Source organism: Phaenicophaeus curvirostris, chromosome 7, assembly GCF_032191515.1.
Source record: "Phaenicophaeus curvirostris isolate KB17595 chromosome 7, BPBGC_Pcur_1.0, whole genome shotgun sequence".
NCBI classification, from domain to species: Eukaryota; Metazoa; Chordata; class Aves; order Cuculiformes; family Cuculidae; genus Phaenicophaeus; species Phaenicophaeus curvirostris.
Window position 1 is genome coordinate 29,928,616 of NC_091398.1, and position 27,312 is coordinate 29,955,927.

The 27,312-nt window shown below is 43.0% G+C and overlaps 2 protein-coding genes across 6 annotated transcripts in view; both read left to right on the forward strand.

The window, feature by feature from the left end:
- The window catches only part of SLC49A4 (solute carrier family 49 member 4), a 294,424-nt gene that overhangs the window by 96,735 nt on the left and 170,377 nt on the right, over window positions 1-27,312 (forward strand). The window lies entirely within an intron of this gene.
- The window catches only part of SLC15A2 (solute carrier family 15 member 2), a 53,650-nt gene that overhangs the window by 3,403 nt on the left and 22,935 nt on the right, over window positions 1-27,312 (forward strand). The window contains exons 1-8 of one of the 5 annotated variants that reach the window (XM_069861442.1): window positions 6,682-6,786; window positions 11,412-11,458; window positions 14,814-14,901; window positions 15,525-15,666; window positions 17,497-17,589; window positions 18,593-18,692; window positions 23,570-23,660; window positions 25,773-25,850. In XM_069861442.1, coding sequence (XP_069717543.1) covers window positions 6,738-6,786; window positions 11,412-11,458; window positions 14,814-14,901; window positions 15,525-15,666; window positions 17,497-17,589; window positions 18,593-18,692; window positions 23,570-23,660; window positions 25,773-25,850 — 688 coding nt within the window. In that variant the 5' untranslated portion in view covers window positions 6,682-6,737. Of the gene's footprint in view, window positions 1-6,681; window positions 6,787-8,615; window positions 8,695-10,965; window positions 11,110-11,218; window positions 11,459-14,813; window positions 14,902-15,524; window positions 15,667-17,496; window positions 17,590-18,592; window positions 18,693-23,569; window positions 23,661-25,772; window positions 25,851-27,312 lie in introns of those variants that run through there. The other 4 variants (XM_069861444.1, XM_069861439.1, XM_069861441.1 and 1 more) reach the window with 4 other exon arrangements.

A 27,312-nucleotide genomic window follows, 5' to 3' on the forward strand; every position in this document is an offset into this window, starting at 1 on the left:
AAAGCCAGTATTTGAGAAGTCACTGAATACAGGATAGAGTTGGTTCTCTAATAATAATAATAACTTGTTTTCCCTCTTTGAAAATAAATATGGTCCTTAGTAGAAAGATTTACCCATTGCTGGCAGTCAATCAGCCAGGACCATTTGGGCTCTGAGTACTTGATTAGAATAACTTCAAGGAAAATTGCCTTCCTGAATCAAGTAAGGATCCATTAACCTGATGAAACAAGGTTTGCTTATCTGAGAGTTTAAGACTCAAAACACAGCTTGGGTTGCATTAGATGAGGCTTCCTTTAGAATAGCAGAAAGACGGAAAGTAATAAAAACACCATCTGTCATGTCTAGTCAATCAGATGTAGTATAAGAGAGGAATTATTCCTCTGACTTCACCGTTATAAGATTGTCTGTTGGTTAACAATGGGAAGTGTCGGGAATGCTGAAAACTTGTTTTATTGCCTCAAATTATTTCTAGCTGTTTTTATCTTGGAGAGAATGAATATTAATCTGAGTTTATACAGCAAAGAAGTATTTCTAGATGAATACAATGCTAAGGCATTCCGTGTTGAATCTCTTTAGTGATTTATTGTTACAGGTAAAACTGAATGGGAGATGGAGAAAAAATGCCATGTACACTTTGCTTCTCAGAGTGATTATTTCTATATATAATAACAACCTCTATTGCCAGTTGCTGAGCACTCAGTGGTTCTTTGAAGGCATGGCTGGATTTTCTCTGGTAGCCTAGGAGTAGCTAGAGGCCATGGAAAGGTGGTTGTGTTTTTTAAAGCTAATGAATGCCGATACTAATGGATTTCTCTGTTAGTGAGTACTGGTGTGCTCTCCTCTGTCTACTAAGTGTTATACCTGGAGACATCTAAAGGTTGAATGCCAGACAGCAAAGTCATGCCAGCTGTGGGCATGGGAGGTGGAAAGCCTGTATGAGTATATCCCCAGCAAGATTGCCTATCAGCTGGGGTGGAAAAGCCACCTCCCCTTGCCATGTACTGCAGGTGAGGCTGCAGTAGATACATTAACTGACCTGAACGGACACATCTTTACCATCTAGCAGCTTTTGCTGTTGCTGGTACATGCCTCACAACCCACATGTAGCATTCCCATACTGCTCTTGCAGCAGATGAGGTTTTCCCTATTTCCCATGTCCTCTCCAGGGAAGTAGGGTTAAGAGAGCAAGCGCTGGGAGTAGTGAAACCTCTGCTAGGTCTGGACATCTTGCTTTGATTGGATGCAAATGGGATTGGATGCTGGTGAGCAATACATGAAAAGAAGGACCAGATCGTTAGTTGGAAGCATCACAGGAGGATACTGGAAATCTGCAGAGGGTTTGTACAAAGAACTGCGTAGAAATAGATTAGGAAAGCAAAAGGGCTGGAGGTAAGTGTAATAGTTTGAAGCATGAATGTGGCTTAAATTGAGTTCATTAAACTTCCTGCAGTTGTGTAGGACTCGTGTTCTGTGCCTCTGTCTACAATCACTTAAAATGCCTGGGTCTGGCTCTGCTCCTGGTGAAGCTTAGCAAGGCTCTGATGACCTGCAGGTGCAGTAAGAGCAGCGTACACCGTTGCCTGCTGCTTGGGCATGTGCCATACTGCTGCCTTGCACGTTCAGCACTGCTCTATAGCTCCTGGGTGGCCCCAAGCTGGACAACGCTAGAGGTGGTTTTCATGTGCCCATGGGAAAAGCATTTCTGTGTTCAGGGTTGCTGTTTGCACAAGTGAAGCATGCAGAGTGTTTGCAGCTATGTGAAGCAAGAGTGGATTCTTGTGTGAGGGGCACAATCTCATGCAAGATCCCAGGAGGAAGGAGGCATGCTGGGGGCTGAAGAGGAGGGTTAGAGGAGGTGCCTGATTCAATATTCAGTCATGGCCAGAAGATGTGCTCCAGTTAAGCTGCTGAGACAGGAGAGGTTATTTCTGGGAGAAAGACATTTTGAACAAAGGGAAATCAACATATGCTGTGGGAGTGGTGTCTGGGAAGGGCTGAGCATCCATTGTCCCACTGATGTCAGGGGGACCAGAGGCCACTTAGCTCCTAGGAAAAGTGGATCTCTTTAGGGATAGGGAAAAAGAGGCACAGATGACTTCTTCCTCCTATGCAAGTATAACCTTTCCCCTGCCAAACTCGGAGGACATTTGTCACAAGTGTCAGCGCAGACCAGACTGCCCTGGGCACAGCGTTGAGGGTGGTGAGGTTCTGGCACAGGTTTCCCAGGGAAGCTGTGGATGCTCCCTCCGTGGAAGTGCCCAAGGCCAGGTTGGATGGGCCATTGAGCTGCATGGTCTGGTGGGAGGTGTCCCTGCCCATGGCAGGGGTTTGGAAGTGGATTATCTTTGAGGTCCCTTCCAACCCAAACCATTCTATGATTCTGTGACAAAATGAATTGTGCTACAAAGTGTCAAGGTCTCTGGCGATCCAAAAGCTGTAAGTTTAGATCAACATTTGAAAAAAGAATAAAAAGCTCTCTAATTTTGTGCAAGTCCCTCCGGGACCTGATGCAGAGAAAACCCACATGATTTTACTTCCCTCTGGAGCTGGTGCTCACAATGTTAGCAAATTGATCTCAATGGTTTCTGCAGGCGGAGGCTGAAAAGAATGAGTGGCCTCAAGCTTGTTATGAAAATGCAGGGAACCAGAGTTAATGAATCTTGGAAGAGCCCCTGTGGCCCTTGGTGTGGCAGTGGAGAGAGCTGGCTGGAGAGCTTGTAATTAACACCTTGGTGGAAATGACAGTCCCTAGAATGCAGAAAGTCATACTATATCCACCTGTGTTTGCATCTGGGAGGGGTCACTATCAGGGAGCTGAGATCTCTCTGAATTAGATCTGCAGGGTTTTTTTTTTTTTTATCAGAACAGAGGTATTTTTGGGATATACATGTTCTCAATCCCTGGCAGTTTGCCCTGATGAAACACTGATTACACAATTGCAATCTAACTTAAGCTGTAGTTGAAAAACATCTGTGTGCTGGAATATGGTGGGAATACCCTCTCGTTGATGGCAAAGATTTGAAGTTGTGCAATGCGTTATGTCTCGTGACATAAAGCAGCTTGACAAGAATAAAACAATCAGGCTGTTTATTGTGGGTGCAAGGAAAAAAAATGGAAAAGATGTGATTAAAGCCTTCACTGAGATTCTTCTAGTCCTGTAGTCGGATTACTGGATGAAACTGTTTACCCTAGATGTACAGGAGATTAGTGCTGCTTGACTCTTGTTCTATGGACAGCGGAGTTAAGGCTAGAAAAAAAACCTGAAATGTGCTTAAGGTGCCTTACAAGCAGAGTAGTCAGAACTGAACCTTGCGGTCCTGCTTCCACATCTTGTAACTGTGCTGATAGACCCTGACCCTGGTGCCAGGCATCCCTGTGAGCTGGCTGCGAGGAATAGAGTAGTTAAATAAAGCAGGAGAATTCCTGCTTTCTCATTACCAGCTGCCTCTTGCTGAAGGAGAAGGTAGCAGTGAGTAAAAGCGGCTTTTTACTACAGAGCTGGATGGGAGAGGGTGAGGGATTCACCACCAGAAAGGAGCTACTGGTCAGATGAAGGGTCAGTGCAAAAAGGGAACTTCCCAAGGCAGTATCTGCCCCAGAGGCTGGAAGTGAGCATGGAGAGGAGGGTGATGCACCCAAGGGATACCTGAGACACTGGATGCAGCTGTCTGTCAACGTTCCTTCAGACCCAAGGCTACTGCAAGCTGCGATGTCTTCAGTAGCTGAGTTGTCCTTCAGAGCCTGTGGCAGAATTAATCAGTAGATGGTTTTTCTCTCCTGTGATAATTCTACAGGCAGGGCAGCTTAACAGATAGACTGCTGGGCTGGCATGCAAGAGGTTTCAGCAGAGCCTGCTTTCATCAGGATGTTTTTTCCCTTGTCTGCTCATCTCTGATATGGAGCTACTGATATCTGCTCAGTGAAATTCCCCAAGACCTGCTGCTGAATGGCACTCTGTACACACCTGCTTCTGATACCATCAGGAAGAAAATGTTCTTGGGACTCTAAATGGTCCTCAGGTGCTTTTTCAAAGTCCTGCCATACCACATCCATCTTTCTTCCACCTGCAGAGACCTCCCAGCTTCTCACTCCATGAACTGGATGCCCCAGCTTCAGCCCCAGGCAAGTGGATGGCATAAACCTTCAGGTTTTTCTGTTTCAGAAATTTTGAACAAAGAGCAAGAGTTATGCCTAAGCCAGACAGTTGTGGCGTTGCGTGTCTGAGGGACTAGGATGCCTTGTTTGTTAGGGGCAGCATATAAAAAGTTATTCAGGATTGATCACTTACACTCTTGTGAGTCAAACAGCACTGGCTAGTGTGTTAGAGACTGAGGTCACATTCCCTTGAACATCTGTCTTGGCTCTCCTTTTCTTCATTTGTTTCTTTCAGAGCCCTTTCTCTGTTGCTGACTTTATGTACCTACATGAACAGTAAACTGGCTATTGTTTTAGTTAGAGACTGTCTCTTATGAAGTGAGCAGCATTCCTAGAACGCTTAACATTGCTATAAAGGGGAAACAAAGGCCAAGCAGATGGGTAGAACATAGAAACACCCCAGGGACTGGACATGTTCCCACAGGTCCAGATTGCCTAGGGCACCTGGATGTCCATTTTCTCTGTCTTGAAATTACTGAAACCAATGCTACCAGTCAGGTCGCAATACCTTATACTATAGCATTAAGTACAACTTGGAATTGGTGAGGTGAATGGCTGGAAAGGAATTTGAGAGGTTGCTTAGCCCTTCTCCTTACTGGCAGCTTGAACAGTTAAATTATTTCTGATTTTCTATGCATTACATAACCTTCTTTGGTATTTGCTTACTATTAATCAGTGGTCTGTTCCAAAAGACCATAAATCTTTTTCTTGGAGCCGACTTCCAATTTTTTTGTAGTTGTCTTGTGATATTCCCATCTTGAGAACCTACAAAATAATTTAAATTTGTAGTTGTATTTTCTTTGTGCTGGGTTTTCTTAATTCCCTGCTGAAGCTGATCATCTTTATCTTTCCCTGTGTTTTGCCTGAACATTCCCTCCAATGAAGACAAAAATCCAAATTTTTCCATGCTATGACAGCCTTTTAAAAAGTTATTCAGAAATAAAAGCCCTTTCCTGATTTTTTTTTCTTCCCTTAATCTTCCAACAGCAGTCGCAAGCATTACCAAGTAAAGCTTTTTATTCTTCCCAGCAATTATTCTCCTTCCAGCTTTTCTTCTCTGTTGCATTGTCTGGCCTGTAGTGCTCATACTTCTTTTCTGCTTGTTTTTCACAGTGCTTGCGCAGAGGCTCATACTGCTGGCTTTGCCATGCTGTGCTTTGTACTTATCTATGGCACATCTTCTAGCAATATGACTAACGCTCCCTGGATCCTGGCCATACATCCTACATCCTGAATTTAAATCCTTCTTACCATCTATCTCTGCTTTAATATATCTTGTGTGAATAGCCTGCTCTTTTGTAGCCATAATTAAAGTTTTACTTCAATCCTACTCTTGCAAGCCACTTACAATTTACCATCATGTTTTTATGAGTTTGTGCTGTTCTTCTTCCTTTCACCTCAGGCTGTGCATTCCTTGTTGCTCTATCAAGTGACTCAACACCTGTAGGAATTTATTCTTCATTTCATTTTGGAATTTGATCTGTGATCGGCTTAGGCTGTTCACTGTTGCACATATCAGTAGCTATTGCTGTATGTTTCTCTTCACTGTAAAGTTGGGATGTCTCTCAGCTTTTCCCTAGTTCACTTTTCTAGTCTTCCTGCACAGTTCCACCAGACCAATCATCGTTCAGCTAATAGCGGAGTTCACAAGGGACTGCACACCTGTTTGTAGCCTTGGCTGTATTTTGTGCGTTCAGGTGAAGATGAGAGATATGAGGTCACGAAGCAAGTGGGACTGGGATTTCAGTGCAGTGAAGAGGGAAAGGATGCAGGTAGCTTTAGGGCCATGATGCGTGGTGATGGAGACTCCATCTTGCTCTACCGCTGAACACGCAGAATTTCACTATGAGCCATTTCAATATTTGCAGAAAATATCTGGGGTTCTCCCCTGCAGAGGAGATACCTTAGAGCCTCTCTGAAAGGAAGTCGCAGAAGTTTATAGAGGAGGTTATGCGGGAAAGCAGAAAGGAATAGATGACAGTAGTGGGGTAGAAAAAAATGTTGATAATCCTTCATGCAGCTCATGGCTTTAAGGTGAAAAAGTGTCTGGGAGAATGGCATGTTGATGTTACATCTGTATTCCTGTGTGACATGTGAAGAACCAGGAACGACAGCCAGTCTGTTAAAAGATGACAAAACCCTGTGTCTTCTCACAACCTTAATGACTAGAAGACATATACAGCTCTGTAGCCGGTATACAGCATCAGAAGTTTGGATTTATGGCTAGCTGTAGACCCTATCTAGTCACAGATCCAGTCCTTCTTCTCATCTAGAGGTAGTAATTTTATTGAAAGATAGTGCAGCTGCACTGAAGTGATTGATTATGAACATCCATGAAAGGCGCCATGCAGTCTTAGAGGCTGTATTCAAGGAGAAAGGCAGATTCCCTGTGATATTTAGGAGCTGAGAAGAGATGACTTCAGATAAAAGAATAAAGTTTAACTATTTTATTAGTGACCAATGGACTGCTGCTGTGAAGTGAAACATTAACAAGAGGGTGAGAGCGAGCCAGGATTGCTCAACGAGGTTCATCTTCAGGCACAATAGAGCTGGGGTCATCCAGTGCGCAGGAAGCAGAAGGCATGGCAGATGGGAATGGCATGCTGCAGGCTGCAAAGGAAGCCCAAGCTGGTGAGAGACTTTTTTAAAGATTTATTCTTGCTAATCATAGAAGAAACTGAAGGCAAAAAGGCACCAGGAGGGATGAGAACTTTTTCTGATTGTTACAGGTTGACTAGTGACCAGATACAGATCAGGTACTTGGTATTCTTAGTGTATTAATCTAAATACCTTTACAATTTTGAGTCTACAAAGGCTGGTGAACAAAGCAGAGATGTCTACAGACTCCAGGTATATTTTCCTGGTTGTTCAAGTGATTTGATACATAATTTTCTTAAATTTCTTTGAAGTCTAAGAGAAGATTTCAGGTAATGGAAACATACCTCGATCCATCTAAATCAGTGTAAACCATGCTTTTTCATATAATCAAAGAACTGGAAAAAAAAAAACCCCAGAAGAGACCTGGAGAGGTTATTTAGTGTATCCAGGGCCAGGTTGTTAAGCCCAAAGTGTTGCTGGCGCACGTTCATCTAGCGTCTTATGGCCTTAACCTGGAAATGGAGAAATAAGAGAGAGACACAAATATGGTAAAAGGGCTATAAAATTATAGGCAGCGTATATGAATTCAGAATAAGACTCATTATTAAGAGACGAGCGTGGCTGAGCTGAAAAACCAAGAAGGGATTGTACCATATTAGGAATGCAGATAAAAATGAAGTGACCAGTTGAGTATAAACAGGTTAATGTGCATGGAAGCGGTGAGAATCCAAGGACTGTAAATGTAAAGGGGAAATGCAGGTTGTCTTCCTGTGGATTTGGGAACTGGAAAAAAAATAAACGATGAACTGAAAGTCACAGAAAAATTTATTCATGGGAACTTCTGGCTATGAAAGGCCATGAATATTATATTTAAGTGTGAATCATCCTACAGATTCCCCATTTGCCTAAAGGGTAACACAGAAAAGAGGAAATGTTATGGAAGGTAGTTCTTGCTTTCCTGTTTACCAACTGAAGTTTTTTTAGCATGTGATTTTCACAGAAATTCAGGAGGGCACCTCATACATCTGCCTGCTCTGGGATAAGACCCAGTATTTAGCTGGTCCCTGATACGTTCTTATATAACAGATGTTAAGGACCACCTGAACCCTGTAGCGCCAGCCACACCATCTCTGTTTCAGTGCTCACCTTTTCTTGCAGAAAGGGAATTTGGCCAAAAGCAGCCCGGAGTCTTCTTCACTGAAAATAAAATCAGTTGGTTTTCTCATCATCTTCTTGATGAAAATGATCTATGCGGCTGCTTTTCCTGTTGGTGGGTAGGGGTAGCGTTTGGTATTTTTCTTCCCTGAACTTAATCTTTCTCATTCTGGAGCCACATGTTAGTTTCCCTCATTTAGCAACATTATTTTGAGTTCATACCCATTCTCTCCCAAGTTTGCTCTACCCTGGTTTTGGACACAAACACGAGCAGCATGCCTGCTGTGCTGATGTTTTATTTTCTTCTGGAAAAGCTGAGGACTCGTGTTTTTCATGCCCTCCGAATTCGATGGAAAATCATTGATAGCTATTTGGAGAGTACTTTCCCAGTTGTTGACAATGTGGATACTTTACCTGGACCCTTTTTTAACTTGTGAAATATTAGAGATGCTACAGTTAGGATGTATCACATCTGCAGCTGCTACAGCTGTTACACCACTTACCATGTCGCCAAAGAATAAAAAGGTCTGGTTTGAGAGCGTTTTTTCCCAATCTAAAATGGCTGTTTTGTAATCCTTATTCTCCTTTTGGAGCTTAGAAGGGATTATCCGATCAAGGATCTTTCTGGCTATGGAGGAATATGCCCGGGTTGTCCTAACCTACCTTTGTAAAGGCAGTGTTGATACTTGTCCTGCTTCTGTCTTTCACAAGGGAATTAATTCAAAAACTACATACTGCACTTGAAGGTGAACTTCATCAAGCTGTAATGATTTGAGCACAATTGAGGTATCCAGATATTCTTTAAGGTTTTTTGTCTCATTTTACCCATATTCCTACTGGTTCATTTTAATTGTGTTACATATCTTGTTGCAATTTAGGTTTTTTTCAGTAAAGACTAACGAAAAGGACACAACTTTTCTGGCTTCTATGGATGAGCCTTTGTTTGCTCGTTTTCTGGTTTAAATAACAGACTTCCATTTTCCTTCCTCTTTCTCTGAAACTGACAGCATTTCTAACACCTTTTCTTATTGCCTTTTGTCTCCCCTGCTAGCTGTAATTCATTTTGTGCCTTAGCTTTGCAGCCTCTCTTGCTCTATGCTTGATCTCTTTGTTTATACTTGTTTTCAGAAATGCTATCTTATTTCCATTTGTGGTACAATTCCTTCCTGATTTTAAGACCAGTCACACAGGTCTCCATCTATCGAGTCTCATTTGGAATTCATTTGTATCTTAGGTGCTTGCAGATTTACTCTTTTTAACTTGTTCCTGCTGTTTGCCATGAATTACCATTTATTACCAGATATTTGAATTCCTTTTCTTCTTTTCTGTCTCAGAAAAGCTGGCAGCTAATGGCCTAAACACCTTTTCAGTGTATTTGACAAGTAGTATGTTAACCTCACCAACAGATACTATTTTCCGTGCTAGTATTAAAATAAAATAAAACAATTTTGCTTATGTGATGCACACAATGGTGTACACACAGAGGAAATATAGCTGCAGGGTGCTGAAATATTAAGGCCTCACATTGCAGCAGTGTGCGAGCCCTGCACAAGGGGTAGTGAAACCTTTTCTGCCTTCTTTTTGTATTATTCCTTTAATAACTTTGCTGCTGCATTTACTTTGCTCACTTGTGCATGGCAGAATACAGCAGGTTTCTACCAGGAGTTGTCTAGAGATACTGAGGGCAGTAAGAGACACCACCAGAGGGCTCAGAAATATTCCTTCTGCCTCTAGCACAGAGCCAGACTTGGAGAACACAAGGGTATGTGCTGAGCTGTCGTGCAGGAGACAAGGCCAAGGAGCACAAGTCCTCTTCCTTGTACTGTGCCCAGTGCTGGCTGTACTTTTGAGTCACTCTTGCCCATGAAAAGGGTTTAACAAACTCCAGCTCCCTGGAGGCTGCCTGTGGAACCTGAGAAGTGACCCAGGGGAAAAGAAAGGCCGTGCAGGTGTGCAAATCACTGGGAGGGCTGAAGATGAGGAGCTGGTCCGTGGCGCTACAGGGGAGGTACCAAACAGTTGTTTTGCCACCTCCACACAAGAAAAAGGGCATAAGAAATGAGAAGATCTTCCTGGCCTCATCTGAAATTTGGGCTTTGTGTTTAGCTGCCTGGTTATCAGGACTGAAACAGGATCCCTGGGGATCTTCAAAGGAGACAATTCCAGAGCACATAAGGGAATGTGAGGTGTAATTACGCATTCTGCCACATCTAAGTCCCTTATCAAAGTGTACTTCATGTCTTGTTAGCAATGACTGAAGGCAGATTAAGGATCTGTGGTGTGAACAAAGACCTCTTTCCTAGTTTGTCAACTGCAAGCTTGGTTCCTGTGGCATCCAAGCACTAACAGCAACTTGGTGCTGGAGCTAGGGATGAGTTTATAGAGACAATGGTAGGTTCTAGGTGTGATTTGTACTTTTGTTGACAAGAGAAGGTAGAAACATTTGGGGAAATAAGTTGAACATTTACCTTTTAAAGAAGCCAAATGTATGGGCAAGAAAAAAAGCCTGTGCTGCACTGAGAACACTGCAGAGCCACAGCCACTGAGGCTGGTTTATGGGAAGGCTGCGAATTTGTTACTGCAACAGGCACTGGAAGAATACTGATAAAGAGTTCCTATATTTCTGTGGGAAGGGCAGCGGAGGAAGGACAATAGGGTACCTGCAGGGAGCTGAGCCCATGTAGCTGCAGGGCAAATCCAGGAGCTCTCTGTACAGGGTAGGATGCATTTGCCACAAAGGGAGGCCCAAGGTAGCATTTTGGATAACAAGAAATTAAGGTGGAGTTTGGAGCTGCGTCCTCTAGATTAAACTGTTCCATAGGAAAAAGCAAGGTCAAGCCAGGGAATTGGTGTGGGAATGAATCCTGGATCACTTCACTCCTGGGATAGCAGAGAAATTATTTAGCACAGTGCAGGTGTCTGTCATGTCCACTATCCAAGGGTTTGGCGTGATGGGTATCTTAGCAGTTAGAGCTTGGGATAGGTGTGTGGCTTTTCAGTGGGATGAGATCCCTGCTGTCCCTGCAGGATAAACCTGTCATTACTATGTCGGCAGGGAGATGCACGCTCTGCTCCTGAATCCACAGGCTGCAGGGGTATCTTGGACCTGCAATTTTTATTCAGCTCACATCCGTTCAGCATACAGTGCTGTGCTGGACTGGGGCACGTACAATAGCTGGGGAAATGCCAAGCAAATAGGAGGTCTGTGACATGAAGTGCCGACAGCCCAAACCTGTGAATGATTTTGGTTGTGTTCCCTGACTCTTCTTGAACTCTGGAGTTGTCTTTCCTGGTAGCATCTCCTTCCCCTTTTTGCCCTGGCTGTGCAAATGTGCTCAATTAGGGTTAACTCAAACTGAATCAAACTTCATGCCTGAAGTTGGAAATCTTCCCAGTCAACTCACCACAGCCACATAGCATGGTGGGAGACAAGGCGAGAGGGGAGATGAACGCTTTTCAGAGAAATGAATCCAAGGAAACTTTGTTCACTTTTATTTCTGCAGGAGATGATCCCCCTAAAGGAGAATTCCCTGTTCAGAAGAAATCCCCGGTGAGTATTACAGTTGGTTTCTTTTGCTTTCTGCTCAGCTTGCTCTAAACATTGCAAGATCTCTCTGTTCTTCCTTCTGTTGTGCTCTGGCTAGAGACAAACACCCTTTCTTGCAGAGGATTGAAATAGGCTTTAACAACTCAAGGCAAAAATCCCTCCACTAACCTGATTAAATTAAGAAAGGGGAGCTTAAAGGGAAAAAATGAACTGTTTGGGGAAAAGGGTATGGGTTTTGATCACTGTTTTTTTTCCTAAACTCTACTTTTCTTGTAGGAAAGGACTTATCTGAAGTGGAGAGGGATGTCGTGTGTGGGAGGGAGGGAGCTGACCTGTTCATTTGCTTAGTTTGATAAAACCCACCAGGGAAGTTTCCCCAGATGCTGCAAAGAAAAAAGAAGGACAGGGATTGAGGACAGGCCACTGATGTGTGTGGAAGAGCATAACTGTAGTGCCAGAGCCACAAGTTTACATCTTTGGCTCTGATTTAAAGCCAGATTCAGGTGAATAGTTTGTTGCCTTGCAGCTTTGAAGTTTGTACAGTTTTCAGGCTAGTTCTAGTTGAGTGCTTGACTCCTAAAAACTGTACGTTGTATTGACTTTGGGGAGAACAGGGCTTGTATTGCACCTGCTTTGACTTGCAGGACAGGATGATACTAATATCAACAACAGTCACAGGACAGTAGTACTGGTAATGGTAATACTTGCTTTTAAAGCCTTCAGTCAGTCATGTCATTAGCGTGTCATAGCCAACTATTTAACTCACAGTTTTAAGTACTGTGCAGACATTAACTACTGAATATCCAGAGCTTCTGTGAAATATTAATCGTAGTCCCATTTTGCAGCTAGTCAGCGAGAAGGAGAGATAAAAACAAACATCACCTGTACCTGATACTTTAAATGACCTTTCTTTTTTCCAAAAACGCAGACTATCAACTTCCACAGTATCTTTTAAAACTCCATAATCCTGCAGCTCCCAGGCTTACAGTGGTAGCTAAGCACAGCAGACTATCTGCACTCATGAATCCAGGCTTAGCCTCTTTGCTTTTGCTGGGGCTTTCTGCTGAGCAAGGTCCTCCTCTGCGAAAGCGAGCAAACTGCGTCTGGCTCTCCGCATGGATGAAAGCTGCCCACTTTTGGATGTCCAGGCAGGCCACAGGCAGGTCAGTGATACAGCAGAGAGGATCCATGAGGATTTTTGCATGTGCCAATGCCATCTCATGACATATGAGCCAGATGAAGGAGCCCCTGCCCGTAAGTCGCTGCTCTGTGTTTGTAAGCACTTACCCTGGGCTCTGGCTCAGGCGCTTGGGAAGGTTTAGCTGTGAAGTCACCACCTCCTGCTCTCCTTTCCCTTTTTGCTCCTGCTCATCTGTTGGAATAACCTATCCCAGTGCTCTGAAATGGGTCACAGCCAGGTTTTCTGTCACTGCGGGTTGCAACGTGGTAGGTGATACCTTAAACTGCTGCAGCCAAATCCATCAGGGCCCGGGCTGAGGAGTGAATGCAGGCAGCAGGGTTCCCCACACCTGGCCATCCGGGTCTGAACAGTCACACTCTGCGTCTCCATCAAATGTTATTAAATCTCATGAGTACTAATAGCAAGGTCTGTGAAAGAGAGGAAGAAAATTATCCCTGTTATACAATTTTACTTCCAAGTTCAGAAAACGCCTCCAGGTGCACACAGGAAACATAATTTGCCTCTTATGGATTTTCTTCTTTATTATGGAAAAACTTGTGGGAGAAAGGTATTCTATGTGTGCATATGTCTGTATGTTTGTGTATTTACAGCTTATATAGGCCACCATTTTTAGACTAGTCTAAAAGCAGGAGGCCCTGCTGTGGTTTTCAAGGGAGCCCACTCTGTCTTACAAGCCATATGCTGAGCATGATGGTTTCAGAGTAAATAATAAATGAAATGGATAATTACATATTTACTCTAGTGAAGAAAAGGGGCCAAAGTTTTATTAATAAAAAGGCAGCCCATTAATAGCGAGAGAAAAATATATAAAAAAAGGACAAAAATATTTGTCCTTAGAGAAGCTGGGTTAAGTAACAGAAAACATTTCTTTCCTTTTTTTTTTTTTTCCCCGAGACAGCCAGTCTTCTCTCTTTTGTTGCTTTTGTATAATGTTCAGCAAGACAGCATCATTAAGACTCTTCCAAACTTGTTGCCATTGCTTTGGGAATCCAAATAAGCTCAGGTCTCTTGTTGGTGAAATAAACCTGAACAAACACATCTATTTTTGTAACTGTATTTGCATTTGGGACTCTGTGGAAAAATATAGGACTTCATTATTTTTGACATGGGGCATGTGAAGGGTTCACCTCACTTCACTGCCCGTACCACAACTGTTTAAAACCACAAAAATAAATGCAATTGTTAATATCATACACCGCACCCTGCCCCGATCCCTCCCCAAGTGTGTAGCCAGCCCTTCTCCCCCACTAATTGTCAGAGACTGGAAAATGCTCTGAAAACCTGCTTTCCCTGTTGTGAGGCAGTGGAGCAGCTGGAAGCCACTTAGCTCAGACCACAGTAGGGTAGCAAGAGAGACGGAGGCCCATGCAAGGTCATGCCAAGACTCATCTGTTTAAACGCCTTCTATTTCACTTGGAAACTGCTGATTTTAGCTGGAGTAAAGTCAGATGCAGCGAAAGAGTGGCCACGCTTAGACAAGTTTGACAGTCCCAAAGCTGTTTTGTTCAGTTTTGATTAATAAATTGAATTATCCTTAGCTATGCCAGCATTCTTCCAATATGAAGTGGATGCCGTGCCTGAGGGAGTGCTGGACGCAGGGCTAGCGGTCTGCTTCAGTGAATGCGATGCCGCAGTTTGGTGCGAGAAAGGTGCAGAGATTGCAGGCAGTTGTCACATGCGAGGGAACAGCTTCACACAGAAGCAGGCAGCAGCTACCAGCTGCTGAGACAAGGTGTGATACTAGGAGAGGGAGCAGTTCTGGGGCAAGGTAGTGTCTTACGTCAAGTGTAGAAGCAAAAGCATCGGAAGGTATTTTTGCATCTCAATGGGCTTTTGCATTGTAGTGGAGAGGTGGTAGGACCCTTCCGCTGGATTTTCTGGAGCTACAAGCACGGTGGGCTGCTGACTGTCCACGAATCCCCATGGCAGTCCTTACTGGGCCCATGTCAGCCAGGCTGATGCACTGGGGAGCCTTAACTAATGCGAGAGAGATGTGGGCTCCCCTCCCTCCTTTGAGTCTGACCCACTGGACAGTCAAGCAGCAATAGGTCCCTGGATTTTGGAATGGACTCTTCTCCACTACACAGGCACTGTGGGGATATGTTGCTGGGGTGAAGGCTTTCACGCAGCTGATATGTTCTTGTTTGTCTCCTGCAGAAACTCTGTGGCTCCAACTACCCTCTAAGCATTGCCTTCATCGTGGTGAATGAGTTCTGCGAGCGCTTCTCCTACTATGGCATGAGGGGTATGTGGCGTGTGTCTGGGAAATGACTTTCCTATCCTTGGGTATCTATCACACTGGTCTGGTGTTCCAAGGCTGGGCTGTATGTGGTCTCAGCTGTCTTTCAAAATAAATGAGTATTTTGCCATGCAAGTATGAATAGTGTGCCCTAATGTTGGTGCAACACCTGCTCTGAGCAGAAGCTGGGACTAGAGAGCTGTAAATGTACCTTACTGTCTAAATTTTCATATGATTCTCTGTCTCAAACCTGGTTTTCCAGTATGTGACGTCTTTCAGAGTTGTGTGCAATCAGTGTGTTTGGGAATTGAATCAAACAGGCACCTAATCTGCAAATAGAAAATGCACATAAACAGAACTACAGGTTGCAGTAAGATAAGATAGAAAATATATTTTCCAGCTAAACATAAATGTTTATAAGCAAAAAATGCCTGATACTCGTATATCTCATTTTAGCTTTTGCTGTGTCGGGGATTATGAAGAACAGTTCTGAAAGCTCAGATCTTTCCACAACAGTGCTCATAGCTGCTAGACAAGTCAGTGTTTTTCTTACAACTGTGATGTAGTTTCCTGCTTACCTGCAGAGATACACGTTAATTATCTGATGTGATTTGCTTGTTTCCTTTTAGCTGTCCTGACGCTTTATTTCTTAAGCTTCTTTCACTGGGATGAGAATCTCTCCACTGCTGTGTACCATGCCTTCTCTGCGCTCTGTTATTTCACACCTGTTATTGGAGCCATCATGGCAGACTCGTGGCTGGGGAAATACAAGTAAGTGAAGACTTCTCTCTAGTTCAGATAGCGTACATCTAACGCCATGCAGGCTGTCCAAGGACAGTGCTGTGTGAGTGCCTGGTTTTGAGCTATCTCAGAGCACAGCAAAGACACACCTGGGAAGGTCAACTCCTCTCTGTTAATGGATGAACAGCTGATCTGTTTGCTCATGCTTTTCTGTGCTCCTCTGTCACCCAAGGGCCAACAGACAGCAAAGTTGGAACAAATTAAATGTCACAAGCGTACCTTTTCTACATTGTCTTTCCCTACCCACTTTGAGGGAGATGAAGTGTAGGGTGGTTAACACTCAGCTTATCAAGATCTGCCTCTGAAAGAGATTCAAAAATGGTGAAGAAGTGGTGACATCCTCTAGATCTTGCAGTTTCAGATAAATGTCAGTAACTATACTGTACTTGCCTTTATGCTTTTACAGCATAGGGAACATTTTTATTCCAGAGAAACCTGGGTTTGCCCAAAATGTCTCCCTCAACACATAACGCATAACCTGGTAAAGTCTCCCCAAGTTAAGTTGGACAGTCTTCTCTTCCACTGATAAATTGTGGGGCCATTGTCTGCCCCAGAGTGGTGGTGAGCAGCTGGATATAGGACTTCCTTTGCTTGGCACTGTTTGTTCATTGTCTAAGGATTCTCATCTGTCAGAGTGATGAAGTGCAGCCCAAGCCCATCTCTTTAGGACTAAGCACATCTGGCAGAAGGTTCTCAAGAGGAAAAAGCCAGCTGCCATATGCCTTTCCAGCAGGAAATTCTTAAGGACATATCAATGCTGTTTTTCATTTGCGCTTAATTTTTTTCATTCTCTTGTCCTTTTGAATGAAAAAAATGACGGTGGAGGTTTATTAACTTCATTATTTAATGTCACCTAGCAGTGTTCATTGGTGTTTGAGGATATCTATCTTGTAACATGATGTTTTGAGAAGGTAAATCTTATGTGTAATCTCCATGGGAGGTGGCTTTTGCTGTAGCAGCTGAACCTCAGCCAATACTGAGGATAGGATAACAGATTAGAGGGGTTTTTAGGAATGATCTGATGTGGTTCTAAATTAGCTGTTGCAACCAGGGCTTGGATGCTTCGAGGACTGCTTCTGTACTCAAAGCTTATAGGGCTTCTTCAGGTGCCTCTGTCCTAACAAGTCTTTGCATTCCCTCTGTGTGTGTCTAGTCTGCACATAAATACATAGACATCTCTTAATCCTGAAGGTGATGAAGGAATATGAAGGAATAGAATGCACTCAAGAGCCTGATCCTCTTAGTCACATTTCTTCTTTTCCCTTACCAAGCTGGGGGAGGCAGATAGATGAGCTCAGTCCTTCAGAGGTACTTGGGATCTAAAACAGACTCGTAATGAGGAAACCACACTCCTAATTCATATGTGTTAGGTGAATTGAATGTGCACAACAGTCCCTATGGATGACTTCCAGTCAAGGGATTCACTTAAGTGCATGCTACAGAATGCCTGTTATTCCTAATCTGGAAACTGAGTTGGACCTGAACAGTTCTCTTCTATTTGCAGCTTTCCATGCATGACAAAGCTGAAACATTTTTAGTTTATCCTGCTCAGTAAAATCTGCAAAGAAAGCAGGGGCTATCCCTCCTTAGTCTGAGCCCATCTGCCCATCTCTTTTCTTCCAGTGCACTCAGTTTTGAGACAAAGGAGTTATAGCTGCCTGGTATACCCGTGGCATGAATGAACCAGTTCCTTGGATGTCTGCCAAGCTGGCCTGCTGTACCAGGAAGCACAGGTGCACTCTGTTTCCAGATCATACATCACCCAGCAACTTCAGTCACTGCTGTTTGCTTTCCTCACAGGACGATCATCTACCTCTCCATTGTGTATGTGGTTGGCCATCTGATAAAGTCAGTCGGTGCAATTCCATCCCTAGGCAACCAGGTGGTTCATGTGTAAGTAGCTGTTGAAACTGCAATGCTGTGGTACTTTGTGGTGGTAGCTGGCTTACCCAGCACTGTCATTTGTTTTACTTTCATCAGGCCAGCAGTTTGGGGGCTGTGCGTGGGCTGCTTTTATCAGGAAAGGGTCTGGGATATCTGAGTAAGAACAGGGGGGTGAGTCTAGAGTGCGACTGTGCCAAAAGGAGTTGGAAACCACCACAGAAATTAAGCCCGTTGAGATGGATACCTGCCTGCACCAGGCTCATTCCTCCCTTATTTCCTCATCACCATAGCTGCCTGGCCAAGCGAGATTCCCCTTTGTGCATGGAAACATAAAACCAAAGATACATTTTTCTTATGTGACAGGTCTGTTTCTTCCATAGGGTACAACCCTTCCTGCCCTATGGATTCTGAACCGATAGGCTTATTGGAATAGTTCCCCAGCTGGTCTCCCTGAAACCACTGAGCTGTCTTTGCCTAGGTGGTCACAGCTCTAAAAATATGCACACAGGCAGGAGCATATCTCATTTACAGAACAGTTTCATTTTGTCCCTGACCTGGGCAGTCCTGATATTCCTGTTCCCTTCAGACATAACTTGTGGTGCCAAACATGATATTTTGAACATCACTAGGAAGTAGGAAGCACCCAAGAGTAAGGCTAATTCAAAGAGTTGGCCTGTGCTTACTAGGCTGGAAAGGCACAGGAGAAGACTTCCCTGTCCACCCCCAATTGATCTCTGCAATCTTTTGTTCTCATATGACTGAAAAATAATCCCATGGATCTTTGATCTCTAGAATGTTCATTGAGCCTCAGAACAGCAGAAAACTGGTTAATTAACTGGTGCCTGATGCAGAAATTAGGATAATTAATTTGGTTTTTGCACTTACATGGTTCATTATCGCTACCCATGCTCAAAATAATGATACCAGAGGAATCATGGTTGGGTGACACTAAAATGCTTCCATGAGCTCTGGAAAGGTTCTGCAATGGTGTTATTTTTGTTCTTGCATGAAGGATCCTGTCTATGGTTGGTCTGTTTTTGATCGCCCTTGGAACGGGAGGTATCAAGCCCTGTGTCTCTGCATTTGGTGGGGACCAGTTTGAAGAGGAACATGTAAGATTTATTTTCTTTCTAAAATCTGCAGTGTCTGCTTACATTATGAGGATGCTTAAGTGATCAAATCCTATTGTACTAGAATAAGGACCAGTTTGTTAGGATAATATGTAGTAAGATGTGAGGTAGGATGGGTTTCATAAAATCTGAGAGAATCTGCGTGCTTTAGGAAAGGAAAATGACAGCAGAACAGGACTAATATAGGGAAGGATAGGTCATAATTGCATAAGATCATCTAAATGTTAATTGGACGACAGAATAGTTGAAAAATCCTGTATCATGGAACTGTAGCCATTACTCAACAAGCTTAACAGGGGTGATTATCATGCACTGCAATGGAATACAGCAAACGAAAGAGAAAATTGTGTCACCTTATGCTTCCTTGGGAATTTTCCCTCAAATCAGTCATACTCTGTCTTAGATGTTGTTCAGAAAGAACTGTGGGAAATTCCAGTCTTTTGAAGTAGTGCTGGTACAAAATCTACTCAGAATGTTTTCTAGATTTTCTAGCATGGAAAGTTTTGAAGAGTTGGGAAAAATGTTTCTATTTGGATCTATATGTGCTCTGCATCCTGTGAGTTGTAGTCCAGTTGCTTTGTGTCCTTATTCTCTGTAATGTGTGCTTAACCCCTCACCTGCACTAATCTCCAACTGCCATTATGCAGCACAGTGGCTCTACCAGGGATAAGGTTGTGCTTAAAGAAGCAAAGCAGGTCAGCAAGCACTAATCCTCAGGCAAAATGCATCATTTTCAAATTGACCTGAAATAAAACATCTAGATTTATGTTGACCTAACAGACAAAATTTTCATTTTTCTGGGACGTTAGACTAATGGGCTATCAGAAGAGGCACTAGTAGAGTTGGACAAGGGATGGAAGCCCCGCAGGTCACTTGGCTGTTTATCTTTTGCGGTGCTCTAGCACATAGCCAGCATTTAATGAATAAATAATATCAACCAGGATGTTTATTTTAAAGTTTTGGGAAGACTTGTACCTTCTGCACCTGAACTGCTTGATGCTGAAGTGATGAAACTTCTGGTTATTAAGGAGTAACAAAACAGGATGTTTCATATTCAAAGTGGAACCTCCTGCAGGCATATCCATCCTGTGCTATCAGTTGGACATGGTACTTTAGAGAATGCAGCAGAAGAGGGAGAAGCAATCTTCTGGTGGTCACCAGACTCCCCACTTGGCCCAACTCTGACCAAGAGCTGGATGACAGTACAACATAAACACCCCGGGAACCCACTGCGTGCGCACTAGCATATGGGCATCCCAGCTTGCAGTGCCAATAGTTGTCCCAAAAGGATTCTAACAGGTGCTATAGCAGCGTATTCAGAAGTGCTACTTCTATGAATATTAATGATTAATAATGTTTATCCAGCATCTTTCAATTACCACCTAATTACATTATGATAATATGTACCACTTATCTTCAGAGTGTTTTATAGACTTCAGCTAATGAGTCTCAGCACCCCAGTCAGGCACATACATATCATTATCCCAAACTTGCAACCACAACTGAGTTACAGAGAAAAAAATGAATTACTTGTGGTTGTGTGGGTCTGTGCCCGTTCTCCAACATTCAGACTACACCTCTGCAACAAATTTATCAAATACTAAGGCTCAAGCATTCACCTGTGTGTTGCCTTCAAGAAAAACTAATTTAGAGAAAGAAAACTGTAAAAAGCCTCCTGATAAGGACAATGTATTCTGCTCTATTCATTCTTTTCAGAAAGGAAAGGTTTGTATTTTACCATTTTGAAATGACTTGGCCTTTCAGAATAAAAAAGGTTTTGTGCTATGTGATAGGAAATTTAAGTCTTCAAAACTGGAATGAGAAGGTTTGATTTTGTAAGGAATGAAAGGTTTGGGGCCAACCAGAATATTTCTGTCCTCTGGAGCAGTGTTTGAGAGGGGTTTCCCATGTTTTTTGTCTTCCACTCCAAGTAGGATGAAATAAATTTTGAAAATTGCCAATGAAATGAAGCATTTGATTTCCTCCTTAGTTTTCAGGACACCAATAAACTTCAGCTGAGCCTTTAAGTGCACAGGCTTAGTTGTTCCGTATGGAAAATAGGGATGTGCTGGTTCTGAGTGTTGAATAAATAAATTGCCCTTGCTATTCCCACATAGAGGCAAATTTATGTTTTGAGGTAAATGCACGCGATCAGTCTGATTTTCTTTTAAGTGGTTTACAAGTGTAATAGACTTGTGATCCACCACTCTGAGAACAGTACTACTACAAACAGTGATGGGGACTGATTCAGCAGGAGGTCAGATAAGGAAAGTAGATTTATCTGCAGGAGCTTTGCAAACATCTTTGTCTATGGGATTAGGAGTCCAAACTGAAAATGCCTGAACAAAATGATTTTTATGATATGTTATATGAATGCAAAGGCTGTGGTGCATATTAATTAAGGACCAAAGCTGCTTTCAAAAAGCATGATATGGTGTTTAAGGTACTAAATAGCTTTCTCTTTGTTCCTTTATTTTTTGTTGCCAAGGAGATCAGGATTACCATGTGCTGTACCTTTTCTCAAATTAGCTAATCCAAATCATGCTGCTAATGTATGTCTGCTCCAAAGATTAAGAAAATAGGGAGGGAATTCTTTTTTTTCAATCAGTATAATTTGCAAGCTGCTGGGTCATTATTTTTGTACTCACTTCTGCTTTTCTCTTACCATGCTTTTTCCATCACTGAAATCTGAAAATGTGTGAAATAAGATGCTACAAACTCTTTATACTCTACCCTCTTCTCTTACCAGCACATTCCTTTCAGTAATTGTTGCTCTAGACTCTATCATGTTGAGAGCTGCATGCTTGAATTTTCCTCTACTCTCAGAAATTCTGAGTTGCTCAGATATGAAGGGTTAGAGATATAGCACAAGAATTTGACTAGAAGAGGGCAGAACTGTGAGGGTTCTACTGCACCACCCATGTTAAGCCACAGCAGGGCTACTCTGCAAGCAGGAGAGATTGCTGAGGCTGCTCATTTCTCTAGATTTCCTTATGATGACAAATAATTGGTTGCAAAAGTAGAATGAAGAAGAAAATATACTTTTATGAGTTTAACAGTAGAAGGTTCCAGGTGATCAAAAACACTAGTAAGGACAGAAATGGAGTAGAAGAGGTAGTAAGACCCAGTGCTTTTTCCATTAACCATGGGAGTGTGCTACAGACATGATTATTATAAGACTTATGAATCCTTTAATGCAGGATAAATGATCCATGAGTGATGTATGGATTAGATTATGTGGGACACACTCGGAAATAAAATTGTGGAGGAGCCAGAAGCTCAGGTTGATGAGGTCTCCATAACTGTGCTGAAGCAAGGCAAAAAGCCCTTAATACAAATCATGGGACCCCCAGACTCCTCGGTGGGTGGCAGTGGGAGGTGAAGGGACTCACACACACACCTTCCCAGTGTTTGCTTAACAAGGAGACATAAAGAAAAGCTGTCTCACCTTCCCTGCAGTAATCCCATGTGACAAGAATCTTCCTGTCATATGAAACAGCAGCATTCCCTGTTGGCTGCACCATCAGTCATGAGAAGTTTTGTTACATTTTTGGATCCCAGGTTTCATTCCTTAAGAGCTTTTCTCTTTTAGCTGCCTGCAGTTCTTCACATTTTCTCCTGTTTTCTAGCCTTGTGAATATTGTTCTCTCAGGTAGTAGACAGAAGCAGGACATATTATAAGGAGAGGGGACAGAAGCAGGCCCCTGAGGAGCTTCCTAACGCTCAGCTAGGTTAAAGCTTTGCATTTAGATGATGCTCAGGTCTTAGAGATGTGGCTCAAGGTGCCTGAAGAAGCTCTCCAGGCACCAAGTCATGTCCCAGGCATTTTTCCCACTACCTTTACAGGACCTGGTGACAGCTGGGAGTGAAGCCTAAATACATACGAAGTATATTGGCTGCCTGGGCTTGGGCTGTCCTTAGATGCGGTTTGCAGGTGTCCCAGAGCTGGTGATACACATGAGCGTGGGGTAGGACAGGTAGCCTGTTCTTCTTTCTCCACTCGGCTGGCCCACTCAGGCACAGCGAGGAGATACAGCACAGTGTTTGTGCATGTGACTGTGCGTGTATGTCTCCCCCACAAGCAAGGTGAGACTGCTTGTGGTTGAATGCCCTCACACATTACTCCTGCAAAAAGGACCAAATTCTGCACCAGGTTCTTGATTCCTTCCAAATTATGACTTGTGCAGGAAGGAAGAACATCAACAGGAATGCTTTGACTATAAAAATTGGAATATGTTACAACATCAGTTTAACTCTGAACCCTTTCTCCTAAGACTTCATTCTTCCATCAGGCTCTTGAATTTGCTCCTGTAGATTTAATTTACCCTATTAGTTTGAGGTTGACTGGTTTCAGCTTGGTAATCTCCTGTCTCAAGGATACCTCTCATTTGCTAGCACTCTCTCATCTATGCTCTCATTATCAGCTCCTCAAAATATACAGGTTTCTTTTTCTCTTTCTACACAGGATAGGAGGGGGGAAAAAAGTCTCAGACATGGGAAGAAATTATGAGCTTGTCAAACCATGCCAAATTGGATTGAATTAGGTGACAGAGGATCTGAATCATGCTACTTGTTCTGAATAAGTAAATGCTCTCTCCTCCTTCCAATCTCAAAACACTCTTGAAGCAGTGGCTTTTCCTGTGAAATGCCAAAAAGCCCCAAAGCGCTTCTCAAGTAACATGAGCTGATTTGTGTGAGCATTTACCATCACCTGAATGCAAGCTTGTTTGCTTAACTTTTTTATGCAGTGTGTGTCAATGTTTACCCAGCCTTCCTAACAAGAGAATTGATAGTGTTCAATTTGCAAGCCCAATGCGGTGCATTAGCCGTGGCATTGATATTGTCTTCTCTTGTTTTAGATCTCGGAGAGAAGCAAGTTTTTTTCCATCTTCTATTTATCCATTAATGCTGGAAGTTTGATCTCCACGTTTGTAACTCCTGTATTAAGAGGTCAGTGTTGATTTAGAATATGGCAATAACTTAGCTGCCTTATGCCTATTCTGCTCTGCATTGCTGAGCTGTTATGACAACTGAATGGCAGAAATTACATTATCTGTGGAGTGGCCAGTGCATTGCATTTACACCTTGTTAGTCCCGCTGTAGCAGTGTAACAGATTTATAGCACTAGCAGACGAGTCACAGAAACTATATTCTTGGTTGTAATTCAAAGCCAGCCTGAAATGTGGAGTTAAAATATGAAGGGTTCAAGGACCTACACAGTCATCTAATCCTCCCCATTGCCACTGAAGGATTATTCCCTATTTTGCCTGCAGGTAGCCTGTGGGTGGGATCTGATCTCTGCTGTCCTGCACAGGTGTCAGGGCTGAAATAATGAGAAAGGCTGGTTTCAAAGTCCTACCTTCTCCCTCCCACAGGATGCTGCTGACTTCTGGAGGGCTCTGGTCTGGCACCCAAGCATGTCTGTGTGGGTCTGGTTGCAAGATTGCAGCCCTGAGCAGCTAGCCTTGAAGACAAAGCACAGGCCTATGCCCCACTTAAAACCTACTTTACATTCTAGCCAGCTTGCGCAACTCCTTTTAGTTCCTGAGACTCACTGCGCTTACTTCATTGTATTGCAGCACCTAGAAACCAAGGGGATTGGCACGCTTTCAACACAGACACAGAGTCAGAGCAGCAAGCCATAGGCAATGGGGACAGGGGCAAGGACAAGGTAGCCTTCACACTTAGCAGCAATTTTTTTCATTCCATCCCACGGCCTCCAAGAAGATTTCTTTGTTCATAGTGGACTCTTAGCAGGCTGTTCATTTCACAAGGCTGTGGGCAATTGTGCTTGTCTTATATTTACACCGTGCAGAGACAAATGCCTTATATCTTGCTCTTTCTCTCACCAGTGCCCCCAGGTCAGCGTTCTCCTGGGAAGGGGTTTTTGCCCAACGTGTGCAGATAAAAATCCAGTCCCCTTTGAACATCTAAACCTGTGCTAATGTAGCCTACAATAAAATACTTGCAACATGGAAATGAGGTGAAGAGGAAGATTGGAAAAGAGAAAAAATTCCGCTAAGTGTGAAAGCTTTTCTTGGAAGAGCAAGAAATGCAGTTTGTAGACATTTGGCAGAAATGTGGAATGTGTGCTTTTAGCTGGAGAAGTCCTACTCTTTTTGCAAGTTAAAAGTTCAATGTGCCTATAGTGTCTTGCTGCCAGCTTTGTTTGATTTCAGCTAATTTGGTGAAAATAAGCAAATAAATGCTACGCATGCACGAGGCTATGCAGCTGATCATGACTGCCCAGGGACAACAAACAGAAACAACTGAAGGACTTATGGGTTGGACTCCTGTTAACTATGTTAGCCATATTTTAGCCATTTGTTATTACTTCATGTAAGAATGCAATAATTTCTGGTCACTTGCTGCTATCTTGCTGTTTGCAACTGGACTTCTAAAGGCACATGGTGTGAGACCTGGCCTCGTCCAAGAGGTTCAGGGTTTCAGTGAACTATAGCACAGACTGATCAAAGCAAGCCATTCTGTAACAAACCTGGCTTCCTCGTGTGTTATTGCAAGACCTGACATTTGGAGCAGGCTGCCTCTAGTGGGATTGGGAAGGTAATGAGAAAATGAACTGGAATTGTAAGAGTTATCCTGTACTCCCACTTATTTGGTATGGATATTGGCTTCCACTTTGTCCACTGTGACAGATTCAGGTTTTTAGCTCAATAACTCATACATCTGGCACAAATAATATGGAAACATGATATGGTTGTTTAGATCTAGGCAAATACAGAATGCCTTCAGTTTATTTTAAGTGTTTCCCAATTACAGTTGCTACCATTTCTTTCTATCTATTTGACTGCCCTCTCCCTTCTACCATTCTCATCAATATCCCATTATCATCTGCTTTTGCTGGCAGATGCTAACCCTGTTTTCAATTGTCTCCATCAAGGGAGGATAACTGTTTCAAGGAGATTCAATTCGCAGTGTCAAGCACCAGCAAAGAAGATTTAAAACCTGGGGAAGTGACTGATATAGGGGAAGCAAATCAAAGGCCCTGGTAACATAAGTCTGACTGTAATGAGGCACTTTTGTTTCTGACTTCTTTTTCAGGGGACGTGAAATGTTTTGGAGAGGATTGTTATGCACTGGCTTTTGGAGTCCCAGCAGCACTGATGGTGTTGGCGCTTGGTGAGTGGAAGCAATAACGCTTCTAATAGGAGTTACCATTTTTAAGTCCACAGAAAGATGAGAAAATGCACAAATTCACTATCTCTGGACAGATACTGTGATGGGAAACCTAAAGGTTCAATGTCATCCAACAGTTCCACAGTTAATAGCAAAAAGAAAAATCCCTAGTTCACTTAGTGGTGGGCAAACCATGGCTTTACCACCATCCTTTATCATGATACTGATGAGGGTGTGATCTGGTGAATGTTTCACGATACAATTGCCTTGCTTTATAAACCAAAGGGAGACACCAAAATGATTTTCCTTATGGCTTGCAGCTTTGCCTGTGAGCAGGCTTGGCCTTTGAACTGCAATCTGAGCAGTGCTCAGAGTTCCCGAACTTGTCGAAGAGAAGCTTAGCATGCCCCTTTTTAACTTTCCACAGGTTCTTTGCAGCTTGGGGCCATCTTTAATGGCTCAGACTTTTGCTTCAGAATTTGTGCGCCACACGGAAATCACATAAGGGGCTGAATGAGATATTGCTTTATTCTGAGCTGTCTCACTTTGCTTTGTTGGAGTAATTCCCACAATTATGGTGACAGCTTATTATTATGTTGCAATAAAAAGCCCTTATTGTCCAAGTATCAGGAGGCAGCCACAATTACCCTACTTCCTAAAGCTTGTATCTTAGTCTCATTAACGTACTTGTCAAGATTTCTTCTTCAACCCTTATAAAATACTCAGCAATTTCCACATTCTTACTGTTACTCTTTGGTAGCCAGTACAGAGGACACCCCATTAGCTTTAGTTTTACAGTTGCACACTGCTGAGGAGAGCAGTCCCCTTATTACACTGCATTTGAGAGGCCTTGACACAGCATGGGGTGACTTCTCATTCAGCTTTTTAGCTTATTTGAGAGACCAAGCAATTGTGTGATTTCGCCACAGCACTGGGAATTTGAAAAGTTTGTCGCCCAGTAAACGTTAACGTTGCTCTCTCCCCTGAAAATCCCATCAGAGAGAAGAATCAGGAAACTGAAGAAATGTCATCGGGCCACAGCTAAAGTTACAGCAATTATTCTTGAAAAAAATGCATGGTCATGGGCCTGAGAAGCTTTTCTTTTCCCCTGTGGCCCATTCCTATCAGTTTAAGGCAGCACAGGTGCCTCTGTGCACCATTGCGTGATGAATGTTTTTCACAGTTTTGGTGAGGACATCAACTGAAATGTTTTTTTAGCTAGTATCCTTCTGCCACTTTCCAAAGCTCCATGTCTTTTGTAACATGCTAAAATGCTCTTGGAAGTGATACATTTGACTATGTGAGCTGCATGCAGAACTGGAAAAAAATCCTTTTCCAGCCCTGACTGGCCCTCTTCCCATGATGATGGAAAGCAAGGATAGATTTAGAGGCAATCTTATAGAGCAAGATTTTCTGTGGTGCTTCAGTTTCTGAAAGATGAGGCAAGATTGATAGTATTTAATTC